We start from the raw sequence: 16928 nt of genomic DNA, 5'->3' as shown, positions 1-16928 counted from the left end.
ATCATACTTTTGAAGTGTGTTATCTTGCAACCTTGTGGAGATGGAAAATGTAAGAAGTCTTCCATCTTTTGAATTAAAAGTATTGCCCTTATAGCTGGACCAGGAAATTCTGAAGACTTGAAACACTGAAATGGTGATATTCTTCAGCAAAGAAATGCTATTAATTATTCTGTTAATGCCAGACCACGTGGACTCTGAATCCGAAACACTGAACGAATACAACTAAGCCACTAACTTCACAGTTGGCAGGTTCAATATAAATTCAGAGTATGTTAAAATACAAACTCTAGAAAACATTGTAAAATAGTCCTGTGCCTGTAATGCATATGAGTTCATGTGGGAGGTGATCTGAAGGCACCCATTCAGAACAACCTCCACAGTACAATTACAGTCTTGCTCCTTCTCATTACAGCAGCCAACCTAGAACCATGCTGCTCTCCTGGCTTTTCTCCCGGTGCATGCTATGGAGCGCTGTCCTCTGTTCCCTCACACCAGCCAGGTGTTATTCCTCACTGCCTCGGCGTTGGCCGGCCTGTGTCATCCCCCAGCCGTCGGAGACAGGGAGCCCCCCGGCCTGGCACCTCTGGGTTTTATGCAACGCCACAGCTGGGGCAACCCGCCGGGGACTTCGCCGAGGAAGGTGTCGCAGGAAGAAAGAATGAAAGAAACCCGTAAAGAAGAGACGGGCTCGTCGCATACCGTTACGCCTCACGGGCACCCCACACAAAATGAACTGCATTTACCTCAGCGCTGACAGGTGCGGCCCCTGACACCCCCCCCCCCCGCCCCCGCCCCGTCGGCAGGCTCCCCCCGCCGGGGCTGTCCCCAACGGCCGCTCCAACGGCCACCCTGAGGGCCGCCGGCCCCGTTACGTAACTGAGGCGGCAACAGCAGCAGCAGCCAGGCCGCCCTCCGCCCTCGCCGCCGCAGACAAAGGCCGGCGGACACAGCCCCACTGCCATCAGCCCCGTGGGAGCCACCCCACGGCCGCCCCTCTCGCCAGCCCCCCCACCCGCCGGGCCGCGCACCGCACCGCTGAGACACGCCACGGAGGAGGGGGGGCAGGTAGAGGAGGGGGCGCCGCAGAGCCGCCCCCGCCCCGCCCCCAGGGCGCCTCGGGCCGGCGGCCGCGCAGTTGGATTGGCGGGGCGCGACGCCAATCACGCCGCCGGGGCGACCAGTGGCGCTCCTTTCCCCGCCCCCCCGCGGGGCGGGGCGCGCGCGCGGCGGCCGTTGTCGCTGTGGGGGCGGGGGAGGGCGGGAGCGCAGCGCGAGAGGGTTCGGGGCAGCTCGCGGCTCCGGCAGGGCAGCGCCGTGCCGGGCTGTGGCGGCGGCGAGCCCCGCGCCTCTGCCCGGGCGCCTCCTTCCCCAGCGGCCGCCCCTCTCCTGCGCTCTCCCCCCCCCTCCCGCTGCGAATAGCCGGGGCCTCCTCCATGCGGGAGAAGAGGAGGAGGAGGAGGTGGGAGCTGCTCGCCGGCCATCCCCGGCGCCCGGCAAGTCGGAGCCGACCCGCCGCCGCGCCGCTCCTGCCGCCGCGCCGCTCCTGCCGCATCTCCCCACGGCGCGCAGCCGGTGCTGAGACCTGCTCGCCGCGCCGCCCCCAGCCCCCCTCCTCCTAGTCCCGTCCCCCCCCCCCCATTTTTTTTTTTCTTCATTTTTCTCCCCTTTGATTCTCACCCTGGCTGCGAGCAAAGTGTCTTCATGAGCGCAGAGGATGTCCGGGAAGCACTACAAGGGGCCTGAAGTCAGTTGTTGCATCAAGTATTTCATCTTCGGCTTCAATGTCATTTTCTGGGTAAGTGGGCCGGTTGCACGGCGCTTCGTGCCTTCCTCTGCCGCCGCCTTCTCCTCCTCCTCCTCCTCCCCCGCCGCCGCTCCCGGGCTGGGCACGGCCAGAAATGAAAACTGAGGGACGTGTAAAAGCGGAGCCCGGGGTCGTGCGTGACAGTTAGGCGCGAGGCCGGCCGTTGGGGGTTTGAATAGGGCTTTCAGGGCGCTCGAGGCCGGGGGTGCCGCCGTCTCAGCCTCCCCCCTGCAGCCGCCTCCCGCCCGCCCGGCTCCGGGTAGCCCTTCCCTGGGCAAGTTGGCGTGCTGCATTCCTGCACCTTCGGAGGCTGCTGATTCCTCTTCCCCTCCGGCCCTCCCAGTTGTTTTTGTTGTAGGTGCGAAGAAGGTTTCTTGCCCCCTTTTTTTTTTCCTTTTTTCCTCCTCCCTCCTTTCTTCACCCTTGTCTGCTTTGTGGTGGGGGAGGGAGCGGCTAGGCACCCAGGCCTGGAGAACGAATTGATGTGCATGTTTTCGTGCTGATATCCCCGTTAAATAAAAATAATAATAATAAAAAAATCACAGCTCAAGTTCTCTGAACAGTGCTGTTTAAGGCAATGATTACACAATGACGAGGTTGTGTACGGCACGGGTTTATTATGATTAACTATTACCACGTAGTAGTAGTAGCAATAATAGGATGGAGGAGGGAGGAAACGGTATTCCCACCCATCCCTAAAGTGCAAGCCCATGGAAGGCTTGGTTGGGCATTTGCAGGGATTCCTGGCTGTGCTGCTTCATCTCCTGACTGCACAGTATCTTGTTGCACCATTCTAGCACTGGATATAGAGTAGGCAGAACTGTATCATGAAATGTAACCTGCATATAATAGTATTTCTAGCATCTTCTCAGTGTGTTGGATTTGAAAGAGAAGCAGCTGGTTTTGGATGTATATGCCAAATTTCATAACCACAGAGGGAGGGGGTGAGCATTCTCACACACATGTAAATGATGAGGTTTTATCACTGCATAGAATGTTAAAGTTGGGTGAAGGCTTTTACATGTACAGTCCCCCTCTTTTCATGAGATATTCCATTTAGCAATGAGAAACATGCACAAACCCAGGTAGGATGAATGTGTTTTTGAGGGGCTTTGAAGGCAAGTTGAGTACATATCTGGTATAGTGGCTTCTTTGGATTGGAAAGGTGAAATGGGGGAAAAAAACACCTTGAAGTTTTATGGATGAAGGTGGGGAAGAACAGAGGAGAGAAACCTTCTAACCAGTACTGTACTTGTGATTATCAAGTGAGGTGAGAGTGATTGGTGAGAATAGAGGAGGGTGATTACGTGGCTAGCAGGTATTCGTAGCTAACCTTGTGTCTGTGTTCCTGGAAAGTAAAGATGCCTGAAGAGAATTTTTTTGAAGGATCGGAGTTTTGATTAATTACACTTTTATAGTGAAATACCTTTCCTTAATCAAGAAAGTAAGCTGTTAGAGTGAAGTTGACTGCAGTTTTATGTCAATGTTTACTTGGCCAAAGACCGACCTCTGGAGATGAGTGGTTGCAAGCTTTGTAGTATTCTGACACTACGGTAGCTGTTTTTATTGTACTGTTCGCTCAGTTTTTAGTGGTCGAATTTGCCATGGCTCTTTTCACTTGTCTGTTTTTTCATTTTGATTCCCCTGGGCATATGTTGCTGTGTACACAGATGTTTTCCAGCAAGGAACAGAGTAGTGTGAAGAACACTTGTGTGCTGTGTCCTTGGACTAAAAAAGGGAGACTATGGTGAAATATACGTAAATGTGTTATCTGGCTCCTTCAGGAGCCAGTCTGTAAGAAGCTCTACACCCTGTATTTCCTTCATTTTATTCTCTGAAGGTTAACGTGCGGATGGTGCAAGTGAGGAAGCGGTATCTTTTAGGTATTTTGTGGCTAGTCGTTTTCTTATTCCTGTGCTGTTGAGGCTGATGCAGTGTAGCTTTTGCATGATGGCAGATGTTCTTCTGTTGTAACTGAATGGGTTAAAGGATATCTTGCTAGGCCAACTAGGCTTTATACTGTGGAATGCTAATCTGAAGACCTGAGTAGGTTACCCACTCTGCCGTTTGCTTGATGTGTGGCCCTTGCTTACAGATTTCCCCTTTTGCAAAATGCTAATTGTCTGATTTGTGTCCTTGGCTAAACTTCTTGAAATCCACAGAGACAAAACACTTCTATAAGAGTTTAGTCATTTTTTCAGAATATTGTAATCTCATTATGAGGAAGCCTGCATTTATTACCATGTCTCTCATGATTTGGAGTGAAAACATAGGCAGTTACTCTTGTAGAATACATTTTAATGTTGTTTTTACTGAATTAATAGCAAACCCTTCAATAGTCTATCATGAAACTGGGCCAGAAAAGCTATAAATGAAAATTGCAAGTTTGGTTGGCCATTCACAGAAAGTGATAATAAAAAATAGCCACTAACATAGTCATTGTAAATAGATTGAAATGATGAAGTGGTCATCGTATTAACCCCATGAAGCTCTGCAGGGATCTTGCAAACATGGAGATATGTAGAACACCTTTGTTAAAACTTCTACCTGAGCATTATTATATAGTGGTTTTAACACAACCTTTTAAAACTTTAATGTAAACAAATGGGAAAATACTCTCTCTTCTGCATCATAAACCAATGGACTAAAAATAAAGAGAACTGAGTTGGAAGAGTAATGGTTTTGACAAGAAAATTGTCAGTGCCTTGAATAGAGGAATATTATAGATCTGCCGAAATTATGTGGGGAATGATTGTACATGCTACTTAAACTGAAGATATTACAAAAAATGGGAGGCTTTGTATGCCACAGAATATGGGCAAAATAAATTATCAGATCTTTTTGTCAATTTTTTGGTTTTGTGCTGGTCTGTTATTTCTTTCCTTGAAAAACACAACTGAATTATTAGAACAATGAATATGGGGAAGTTGCACTCTAATGCTGTTTAGTTGTAACTAAAGCTGACAGCGTGCCCTTTAGGAGATAGCACTCAGTCTTGCACCACCCCAGATAAAGTGTTCTTGTCTATGTGTTTCATACTGTTGTACAAGACGATATTATCTGCTGAGTCGGTGCATAATTAATGTTCTAGGTATATTTGCAAGCTTAATTTTTTCAGAAATTCAGTATTAAAGTTGGTAAATATGCTGGAAGTGTTTATTCAGAAAAAATTATTTTATGAGATCACAATGCTCTCGTGGAAGAGGAAAGCTCATTTGGCACTCGCCAAAGTAAGATTTAGGAACTGAGACCAAATAGGCACAAATACATCTAAATCAAAATTTAGAACTCAATATTATGTTTCCCTTTCCTTTGCTCATCTGACATTCTTCTGCCGGTTGTTTGTTAGGGCGCATGCCTGGGCTTTAACTTAGCTAGCATAATGCCTGTGTGAAAGCACCATGTTATGTTTGCTACCTTTCTAGGCTAGTGGAATAGACAGTGCTTTTTTATGAGCCTTTATGTCTTTGTCTAGGTAAACCATAATGTAATCTGATTTAGATGAGAGCTGCAGCCATAATATAAGGTAACAGAAAACATTTTTCTGTACTTAAAGAAAGCAAACAAACAATGCCTCCTCCCCACCTTCCCCCTTAGACTTCCATGTAGAATGATGTCAAAGGTACAATGCAAAAAGTAGAAGTAGGCCACCCGGCTTCCCAAAAGGCCAGAACCATTTCCACTTCTTTCCCCTTCTACTTTTGCAAGACAGTTTTAAGCTGACTTTTAGTTCCAAGAACTGTTTTAAATTGCTCTCTGTGCTTTATTATACTTGATGGAAACTGTGGATATATACTATTGCTTAACTCTGAATTTCAACCCACACTTGATTCCACTGACCCTAGCCTCATTGGAAAGATGTATAGAAAGCATTGACACCTCAGACAGAAACCTTTGCTTTACCTGATGATTCACTGCAAGTTGTGAGATATGCTGCAATTATGATACATCAGAATATTACAAGTCATAATTTGTGTTTTAATTTGCTTGGCATCTGCTGGTTTTGATGGCAACCATATGGGAGTCTAAACAGTCTTCTGAATTACAGGAAGATAGTGGAAAGAAAACTGTATAAGGTTATACAAGTGTGTTACGGGAAAAGTGTTGGAAAAATGCACTGACCTTTAAGGGACAACAAATAGACTGTTTATTAAATTTTGTATATTGTTGATAGTTTGTTTTCAAAGGGGCAGAAGATCATTTTCGGATGTCAGCTGGTTTTCAGATATCCACAAGGAAGTTTTGGTTATGCAATTTTCCCTTGCCACAGTGGTTAAAAAAAAAAAAAAAATCAATGTGAAGCTTGTTCCATGCAATTTTCAAATGTGTTCTGTAGCATTTGATATTTAAAAAATTGCATTGGGAAGATGCCCTTGTATTGGAAGTGGAAGCATTCTGTTTGCTCTCCCCCCGTTTTATGATCAAATGATTTTTTTTTTTTTTTTAAATTTCTTAGTAGCACAGATAACTTAGCATTTCACAAGTGGTCTCACCAGAAACAGAGCAATAGCAAGAACAGAACTTGTCTTGGGAAAATACACAACTGTTTTGTAACCGTGCAAGGCAGTGATGTACATATCGATGAAATAGATGCATTGTTGTGAGGTTGGGATTCCTGAATTCCTCAGTGTCTCTTTCAGCAGATGTAGCCCCCGTCTTTTAAATGCATATAAAAATACAGTAACTCTGCTGGCTCCAGGGGACTTGCTTCAGATTTGTAGAGGTCATTCTTGGAATAAAAATTTTCCTTGCCTTGCCTTCCCTTGTAACTTTGTGGCAGGCTGTATCATTGGTTGTACAAAAAGAAATAGATGAGGAACATGGATGAAGCTGTTTCCTTTCTCCTAAGTATTTGTTTTGCCAAAACTAGGTTTTTGTAAATATGGTGTTTTAAGCTATGTGATGTTTCTAGTTTATAAAAGATCGAAGAAGTATAAGGGCACAAGAACTAGAAAAAACTAATTGTGATTAATTGTGTGACTTCTCATGTTTGATGTCAACATACTTCAAGTGAATATTATTGGAACTTTCAAATGCAGCTTACATACTTCTCTTCTGTGTTAAAGATTAATTTGGTAAATGTATTTACCAGTCTTCCACCTCAATTGAATTGTCATAGTTAGTTTTATGTGGTTGTAAATCTGTCTCAAAGTATGAAGAGTTAATTTTGAATCTTTAGTGTCCCAATCAGAGAAAAGCTGATGCATGTGAATGGCACCCAGAGTACAGAATACTTCCGCGGGTGAAACATTTTATGAATATTTGTATGTGCGAAAACAAGTTATCATTGGTCCTAGTCCCATCCCCCTTGTTGCATGTTGATAATGTTTTCTTAATAAAGGCAACAGATCTGTGTTTTGTAACATTGAATTTGGAGGTAGACGTGCTACCTTAATTCAGTAAGATGGTCTTTCCATGATAAACTCTTTGGTGTATTTATTGTGTATGTACATATTCAACTACAGTGTATGATGTAATAGGCACACAGGGAAAGCAAGCATGAGCTATACTGGGGCAGAAAGGCTTTTTTTCCAAACGGGAACCCAGAAAACATGTTTTTTGGGAAAAAAAAAATATCAGGTAGTAGTGCAATAGATGTAGGGTAATTTTCAAACAGAAAATGTGGGGGAGAAGGCTGTTTGGTTTGTGGGGTGTTTTTTTGTTGTTTGTGTGTGGGGAGTGGAAAGAAGAAAAATGTAAGGAACTTCTCTGTCCTCTTAGTGGACAGGAGTTTGAAAGTATGTTTGTAATCTGTTCTTAAAGAACACTCTCTAAGACCTAGTTCCATAGATTACAATAATCCTACTTCTTAGCAAACTTTAATTTATTCTTTATTCCTTAAACTCTGTAAGACGCAATAGTTAATGATTAGTAGTGGATAAGAAACTTGGGCTTACAGTTAGTGAAACTATACTTCCTTTTCTTTTGAGCCCCATTCCTACAAATAGCCTTCTTGTTGAAAATGCATTATAAACTGGTTTTGGCACTAGGGCTACTACAAGTTATACATTTGGAGCAAGAAGCTGATGTGTTGTTAAATGCTCAGTCTAGGTACTTCAACAGTTTATACTCCATTAACCAAGGGCAGTAACCTGTGAAGATTTGCTATAAGCATTTAGGATATAATGTTTTGCTTCCAATTAAAACTGGAGGTAAGAGAGAGTATTTTTGACCCAAAGACATCTCCTGACCTAATTCTGCCAGTTAGGGAATTCCAATCTTGAACTATAGTGCTGTAGGATAGAATCAGCCTTCATACTTTGCTTTGCCCAAAATATGCAGCACATTTCTCAAATGCATGGCTAGTAGCCTGTCAACAGGACTCTAATTGTTTTATTGATGGAGGCAGGAACAAGGAGCTGAACAGCTCGTGAAGTAACCCAGCTCTGTTAGTGATGACCCAGAAGTCACTGTCAGCATTAACCATTAAACTGCCTTCCAGTATGGTAATTTTTTTAACTCTTCTAAATATCTGACTTTTTCGTTAGCTAGCATTTCATAGTGACTTTGTACTCTTGTACCAGTTTCCATATTTTTTTTGCATTAAAAATTAGCAAATATTGTTGCAATGCAATAAAGAAAGAATTAAACCAAAAAAGCTTATCTGTTTTTACCAATATACTGAATTGCATTCCACTACAGTTTTACAGTGCAAAATCCAGGAAAACATAGATTATTCTTTACTGGTTTGAGGCCTAATTTGTTTCTTTTCCATTGTATTATTGTGCGAGTTTGGAAAACATCCCGTTTTTTGTGATTGTGCTGCTGCTCCTGCCAAAAAATATCCTCCCTCATGGATCACAGTGGATATAGATTTCCACTGATTTCAGCAGGACTTTGTACAGGTATAAGGATTGGTATGGGTGGATGTCACTGTTGGCACAGTGCTCTGTGTAGCTGCTTCTGTAAGGTACACAAAGATCTAGAGCAGTCCAGCCTTCCCCTTACACTGGCATTTAAAAATGTCACTAACACATGGAGGCTTGCAGTCAGGGATGCTTGATTTGGTATCAAACTCTGACTCAGTGTGGTCTCATATAACCTCCAGATGGCCTGACTTGCGGAGATGCTAAAAACAGTCAGATCCTACTCCTTTAGCTGTATAAAATAAATGAGGCAAATGGCAGTAGCGGTATTTATTTATTTTAATACGTATCAATCCCCACATTAGATTCTTCAGCTAATGTTTCAACTTTTCCAGTCGCTTTCCTCTGGACAGCATTTAGAATAAGTATTTCAGCACACACAGAGGATGTTATGAATGAACTGTCAATTTCCCACAGAACTGGGAAAAATCAATATGCCTCTTCTAGGCCCTGAAAATCCCTCTGCTCCTAGTGAAGGCTCCGTTACATCAAATATTATTGACAATCATTTCAAGCAAAGTTCCTGATGTGTGGTGATAGATTTTTATTTTTATTTTTTTTCTTTTTGCAACAAGGCAAATACATATTATGAAAATAGTTTGTATACCTATTCTGTACCCATTGCCATCTGGTTTTCTCGACAGTAAAACTACTTACGGAAAAATCAAAGAATTGTAGGAACTTCTCCCTAAATATGTTCTCTTTCTCCTCGATAGGCAAGTAAAATTATTTCTAAATGTGTTTGGTGCTTCTTTGTAGTATTGTATTCAAAGAAAGAATTAAAAGGAGACTAGATGCCTTTAAACATATGAAATATTTTTGGTTCATAGAGGCTTTTGTTTTGTTTTCCTGAATATAGTGTTAATGAGTGAAGACCTGATTATGTCTGCTGTCATATCTCCAGTAGGCTACTGTTACAGGGTAATGAGTATGATATAAATGAGACTGCAAGGATGCTTGAAATAATTCAGCCTACTGGGTGTTTCCTAGTGTTAGTTGCTTACAATTAATGAGAGTCCAGCTTAATTTACTTTGATTTAGGGGCAAATCTTCCATGACGTGGAGCATTATTTTATGTCAGGACTTTCTTTCTCTGTGTCAAGAGGGCAGACTCTCTCAACTGAGCTCTGGTGCCCCAAGGAAAGGTGCAGCAGCACCACGTGTGGGGTGTCACCCCTAGCAGATCCACCTGATATCTGTCATTTTGTCAGAGCCTGCATCACAGGTTCTCCCTGTTGGACACCTTTGCTTTATGTACCCATGCGCAGGGCATATACTTACCTTTCTGAGGCTAGGTTCTCTGTGCTTCCTTCTCACTGAATTGCATCTCTTCTGCTGCGTTCTGTTTTCTAACCAGCTGTGATTAAAAAGAGCTTGAAGGGGGTTCTCTCTGTGCTGTAAATGGTTTATATATAAAAGCAGAGACACCAAGGAAAAAAGTTCACAGATAATGTATGGCAAAGGTTTTGTTGCTTCATGCCATGCTTCAATTAACTGTGTTACCTTGTGGAAGAATCCTCTCTTAAGTTTGTCTTTGCAATGCCATGTGGTTAGAGTGTTTCAGGCTGGAGAACAGAATTTGGAAAATATGACAGTTCAAAACATTGGGTCCTACCAGCTAACGAGGAAGAGGGTCGGCAAGTATCCTGGGCCAGTCTGAGCTGCGAGTATACTGGGGTGTTACACTGTCCACAAAGCAAGGGTTTCAGATTTTTTAATTTTAGTTTTTGCCACTGAAATATAAAAACAGAAGGGTTCCTTTTTCCATGTGGGTAAAAGATAACATTTCATAGAAGTTGTCTTCCTGACTGCCAGTTTACATGGGTATATGTCTAAAGGAGTAAGTGTGAATTCAGTCAGCCCAACAACAATTAAATAATTAAATATATAATTAAAATAATTAGAAGAGGAAAAAATTTTTAAAATTAGAAGCCCTGTTTTCCAAGGAGTTATGTAATTCATGTCTAGTTGAAAATTCAGCCATATGACTTATGCGAAGGCTATAAAATATTTACATATAAATATAAAATATGTATGATTGCAGTTAATAAATAACTAAGATCTAGTTTTAAATCAATATTGCTTGATATCGCAAACATCCTCTTGTTTCTTTCTCTTTCTGTGGGCATGCAGGGGGATGTGCAGTCTTGCTGCTTTCCTAATAGTGTAACTGAATTTTTTCTCCTCTCCGAATGACTGGGAGGACTTGTCTACATAGCAGGGCCACTTCCTTGGTTATGGCAGTGGTTTCATGACTGGTTTTGGTGTGCTGCCTTGCAAATTCTGGTGTCAAAATGAGAGCAGAGGGCTGCAAATGGCTGAGGCTGGCACAAGGCTGCAGAACTAAATATGTTAGTACAGCTTCAGTAGACTGATAGCAGCCAGTTACCAGATCTGACTGAGAACTCTCTCATCTGGGTCAATTTCTATTGACTTGCTGTTTGGCTGCAAGAATGAAGCATGGGACTGTCTCCTCCTTTCCCTGTATAGATCAACTTAAAGTGATTGTACAAGCATGGCCTGTTTCAACTCTGGGTAAAGTGGTTTTGGACTGTGGAGTACGTAGAGGCATCAGACATGATGCTGTCTTAATAAGTAGATCAGTCTGGTGGGGACTATTATGTAGACATATGTACTGCTTGGGATGCTCCTGCGCTGCACTTCGATCTTCTCTATTTTAGTAAGATTTATAGGTGTTATCTGTTTTCTCCTAATCACTCAGTGATGTTGGAGAAAGAAAGAGCAGTGGTAATCTACCAAGTTTGTTGTAATGTGAACTTAATTTGAACTTCAACTGAAGCGGACAGCTCCATCATCTACCTCTCTGGTTTCTTTTCCTTCCCATAAATGTTATTCCAAACACCATGCCACTCCCTGTAATGAGGTACTTCATTGGAGTGGCCCACTGGAAGGGGTGGCAAATGATCTCGGAAGAGAGTTTGTCATGATTATCCATCCCCAAGTAGTATCCTTTTTGATGTCTTTGTTGCAAACAAAGGTTAGTATGCATTTAATGTTGGAAATATATATTATGCATTCATAGTTTATATATGTATGTGTATATAGAATAATGCTGTTTTAAAAAAAAAATTAATTCCTGACTTGCTAGAGCAGAAGTTCATTGACTTATGTGCCTAAAAGCAGGACTTGAAGAGACTGGAAAACCATCTAACTACTGTAACATGGAAAGTAGGCCTTTTTGCACTGATCATCCTCTGGCTGTATTCCATTGTTCTGCTGCTGCTGGGAGCTCTGGCATGGTCACCAGTAGTGTTCCCACTTCAGCTACGCAGGGGTGAGTGGTTTAAAAACATTGCTTTCTTTTACATGTAAGCAGTCTCCTTCCTCGTACGAGATGTCCTGTTATTTTGAAGATAGGCAAAACCGCTGCCTGGGTAGTCTAAAGGTTTGTAGTGGCATCTAAATCAATGTTTTATTCTGCAGGATCTTTTCCATGCAAGTAACTAGTGTGTTTGACTCGAACACAAGCCAATTACATTTTTACATGGTTTATGTCCTTGCTGGCCTCTGCTCTTCTTTATTTTTCCTAAACTCTTATACCTGTGGGAGAGGAAGTAGCTCCTGAGCAGATGCAGTTAATAGCTTTGCATATTAAAGAAGACCAATACCAGTCTTCATGAGACTGATACTGAAGGGTTCTTGCCACTGTAGCAGATGAATGAGTTGTGGCTCCCATCTGGCTGTTTTTTGTCTTCTGTTGGAGATACTCTCCAATGCCCCATAGATTCATGACCCTATCAGCTGTTCTGCAGAGCTGCTAACCTCTGACAGAGGCAAAAGGACAGCTGTGGGCAACAGTAGCTTTTGCCTTCAACTTTCCCCATCCCAGAACTTTGTGCGTGGGTGGGATTTCCAGTAAACTCACTATCATCCAGTATTTCATATATTATTTTAAATGTCATGCCTAATAAATGACAGTGATGATATACTCAACTCCACTGTTACTTGCAGCTTTCTTGTCAATAGCAGCTGATTTCTACCTGGAAAAATTACCATGCCTCTTGTAAATACCTGATTCTTGTTAGTTTTGCCCTCCTTTCTGTTTGTGCTCTTCTCCAGCTTGCAGAGGCTATTCTCTCTGTTCCATTCTCCAAGGTAGCTGTTTTTATGTCTTGCTATGTGTCTGTGCCTGTTCTTATTTCTGTCACCTGGAATTGAAAGCTCAGCTGGGTTCTGTGCTCTTAGCCCACAGGAGCCCCTGCATGGTCACTGCCATGCTCTGAGAAGGCCTTCTACAGGGGCGGTTTGCTGGCTCTGTTACTGCAGTCCAGCCACCAGTCCACAGGAAAGTGGGAAGGAGAAGTGAAAAAGCCAGCACTCGCTTGTTTTGTACCATTTTATAAGGCACTTGTTCCTGCTTGACAAACAACTTTTTTCCATAAACGTGCCTTTTTTCAGTCTGATGCACAAGCATCTCCTTTTGAAACAGCAAGCCTCAGTGTTGATGTAAGACCTCCCAAATAACACCTGCAGAGATAATCCTTCTTTAGGTGATGTGTCAAACTATAAGGTTGGTGAATATCAAAACTGTACATGCAACTCTGGCTCTGGTGTAACGAATTTCACATTTAGCTTCATAAACAATTGTTGCAAGACTGAGCCATGTGGAATCAGGTGAGGTGTAATGGATGGGGCTATGAGAGACTGGCACGATCAGCAAAGATTTGAGGGATGTGCTGTGTCTCCTGTTTGAACCACATGGAAGGCTTGTTGCTCTTGAAGTGCGGGGTCTTAGTGATGTTACTTGAGGCTGGAGTACAGGACTGAAATTAAAAGAGGCTGGTGGTTGGTTTCTGCTATACTGGTTGTTGTTGTTGCTATACTAATTAGACGCATACTGTAAAGTCCAAAGTATTTTAAGTTGAGAGTTGGTGGGACTCCTTTTTTGGTTGTTATTTCTGCTATATTCTGTTGTTTCTGCTATATTCTGGTTGTTGTTTCTGCTATACTAATTAGACACATACTGTAAAGTCCAAAGTATTTTGAGAGTTGGTGGGACTCCTTTTTTGTGTGTCTTTGGAGACTTATCAGAACTTCAGTGAGTACTGCTATTTGTTTAAATCTCCTTAGTTTACTAGGGTCAGATCTTAATTTACTCTAAAAGGCTACCTTGTTCCAATCTGCCACTGTAACGTGTCCTTGAAATGACTACAGATGACACTTATAGAGCAAGGTAGAACAATTTTGGTGTAGCTGTGTTGTCAAAATTGTTCATGTAAGTAGGATTAGTCTTCTAGCTTGAGGCGTTTGAAGGCCTTTGTAAGTTGGAAGGACGGACTTTGCTTTGTGGGGTGGGATTGGACTTCTGTATAAATGGTGGAGAGAAGAGAAACCTGTAACCTTTCACAGAAAGAGCAGGAGTGGAATACACCACTTGTTCATAAAGCGGAAGGTATTTAACTTTGAGAATGTAATCTTCTAAAAGTGAGAAGGTAGTCATATTTTGTATGAATAAAACCTGCCTTGTTTTCTATTCCATCTCCATGTTGCCTTCTGGGTAGATATTCTTCTGCAGTTATTGTTATCAAAGTGCCACTTTAGGAGCTCTCTTGTCATTATTTCACTCTGTTTTGTTAATAGAACTTTAGTTTAAAAACTCTTCAGCTTGAAAAAAAAAAACAGAAGAAGGCAAACCAAAACAAACATGTACATAAAGATGTTTCAGAATTCACAGAAAACAAACTGTGGATCAATTATTAAGTGCCTTCCCTCTCCCTCATCCACTTCCTGATGTAGTATTAATTTTGAATGAGCCCCCTGCATAGCTTGCCTTCATCCACTTAGGGTATAGAGCACAAAGGCTTTCAGCACTGTAAATGCTTGGGCTCTTGTTACAGGCCTCTGCATAAGAGCAGCTCCTGTTGGCTTCAATGGGAATCACTTGGTGGCAGCTGCATAATTGGTTTTCAAGCAATGTCTTGTGAAAAAAAAAAAAAAGGAAAAAAAAAAAGGGGGGGTGGGTGGGAAAGCCCAAAGAGGTCCCCCAAACAAAACACTGAAAAGACTTTCAAAAGAGCTAGAGCAATTACTTCAGTTGCCTAAGTAGCTAAGAGCTGACAAAAAGGGTGATAACCAAAAGGTCTAACCAAAAAACTCTGGCAGAGAACAGTGGAGCCTATCAGGCAGTGTTTCTGCTAGTTTGTGCCTCAGAATAAGCATCCTGTCTGACCATTTTGATCCTTTAAATGAAAACTTCCCCTCAATAATAGGAGCTATATGTGACTCTGATACTTGTAGCATTGAGAAAATTTAGCTGTTGAAGCATGCTGAGTTCATCCACAGCAGACAATTGTGACTGTGTTCTCTCTAGTTGTAGAGTAGTGGTGTGCTTGCATGAAATAGCTTTACATGTGCTGAAATATCACTTAGCAGTGGTTTCTGCAGGCTATGTGCTTGCCACCGGTCTGGGCAGCAGGCTGGTCACCACTGTCGTTTTTTATAACTAGCGATGCGTAGTACTGTATTGAGTACTGAGTTCTGCTTTTGCCAGGCATGTCTGTATTGAGTACTGAGTTCTGCTTTTGCCAGGCATGTACGTAATAGCAGCAACTTAATGATAAATCTGTGTCCGATGGAGCTACTAATGCTCATCTGTTAAGTACCACTACTTATGTGGTCTACCATTGGCCACGTAAGAAATCACCACATTTTATTAATGGCTTCTGAACTTTAACAACATCTTAGGCTAAAGATAATGGCTTTTACATGAAATACGTTCTATTACTGCTAACGGTGTCTTATTGAGTAAGCTAGTGTGGTAGATAAAAGAATTTCTGCAAACAAAGCATAAAAGAAGCTATGTATATAAATCAAGCTTGAAAATCAGTTTATAGTTGAATGGACACTGAACATCTCGGACTAGTTTTGTTTAATGTTTTCATGATTGATAGAGAAAAGGTAAAAACAGTCTGTCTAAATGCAGAACTTGATGAATATTGCATTTATTTTCTACTGTTAGATTGTTCCAGCAGTTTGTGGTAATGCGCTATGAGTAGATAGTTATAGTCTGTGCTAATACTAATGGTTTCAATACTATTAAAAGTAAACAGCAAAAACCACCTTTCCTTTTGCCTTTAAGGAAGACTTTAAAGAAAAGTAAAACTGATTCTTATTGATAGCTTTAAAAAAAAAAAAGGCAAGATTAACATCCTCTGCTTTTAGACTCATCATATCACCAAGGGAGATGAAGAACTACTTTGAGTTATTGCACTGAATCCTTAATTTGCTAGGTTGTCATGTACCTTCGAATACAACATTAACCTACGGAGCCAAAAATTGCTCCGAGGTTTTGGAGGAGATATACTGAGCCTTGCCTTTTGACTAGATTCAGTGCGAGGGAGTTGCCTAAGGGAAAGAATCCTGCTCTTTTTTTTTTTTTCTCTAGTGTGTGAAGAAACAATATATCAATGCACCTACAACTCTATTAAACAAGTTGAAGATAAGTTTTAATGGTAAGGAATTGAAGAAATGTTTCTTTGAAGATTGTGTAGTCTCGATTGCTGTTAGCTTTGTGCATGTTGACAACTTCTAAATACCTAGGACACTTTTTTTAATATTAGTGAGCTGTGTTCTGTATGGTGTGAAAGATGTGATAAAAAGGCATCTTTTTGAATATTCTTTAATTTCCAGCTGGGGTCCCATGCAATTCAAAGGTAGTTTGGAGGTTTGATGGTTTTGTCTAAGAGGGCATTTCAAGATGGTGTCTTTGCCAGCAAAACCAGATTAAAACTGTTTGCCAGCGTGCAGCGTAAGATATGGCTTCATAAACCAATGAGGGGCTGGTGAAGAGTGACATGGGAGGAAAATGGCTCCACTCAGGTGAGGATGTGACCGGGGGAACTCGGTAGACCATTTTGCTACTGAAACACCTAACTGGTTTAGCTGCCTTGAGTTAAAGCTGTGTGTTTTTTTGCGAGTGCTGTCCATGTCAAACACCAACCCTGCAATTAATATTTGGCATAACTAGTCATTTCAATGGACAGACCAAATCTGAAAAAAACCACTGTAGGCTGAACAATGTATTGTCCCTTGGAAATATTTAATCTTAATTAGCTCTTAAGTCTGTGGATGTGTTGTCATTTCCCTATTGTTTTCAAGGTCTAATACCTTTGATCAACCCCAGGCTGAGTTAGGAAAGCCTAAGCAGTGAAAGGTATGTTGAAATCTGCAGAGCTCAGTTACTACAGAAGTTATGGAAACTAAATGGTTAATACAGATAAAGATGTCTGGTATGACCC

General features: G+C 42.0%; 1 protein-coding gene across 1 annotated transcript in view; it reads left to right on the top strand.

Annotated features, from left to right (window-relative positions):
• The first annotated feature begins 1261 nt into the window (after window positions 1–1261).
• TSPAN5 (tetraspanin 5) overlaps window positions 1262–16928 on the top strand; it is an 89769-nt gene continuing 74102 nt past the window's right edge. Inside the window, exon 1 of the mRNA XM_075500611.1 lies at window positions 1262–1795. Within this exon, the coding sequence (XP_075356726.1) occupies window positions 1715–1795 (81 nt within the window). The 5' untranslated portion in view covers window positions 1262–1714. The remainder of the gene's footprint in view (window positions 1796–16928) is intronic.

Source organism: Mycteria americana, chromosome 4 (assembly GCF_035582795.1).
Source record: "Mycteria americana isolate JAX WOST 10 ecotype Jacksonville Zoo and Gardens chromosome 4, USCA_MyAme_1.0, whole genome shotgun sequence".
NCBI classification, from domain to species: domain Eukaryota; kingdom Metazoa; phylum Chordata; class Aves; order Ciconiiformes; family Ciconiidae; genus Mycteria; species Mycteria americana.
Note: the sequence above shows the minus strand (reverse complement) of the source record. Positions and strands in the feature narration are given on the sequence as shown.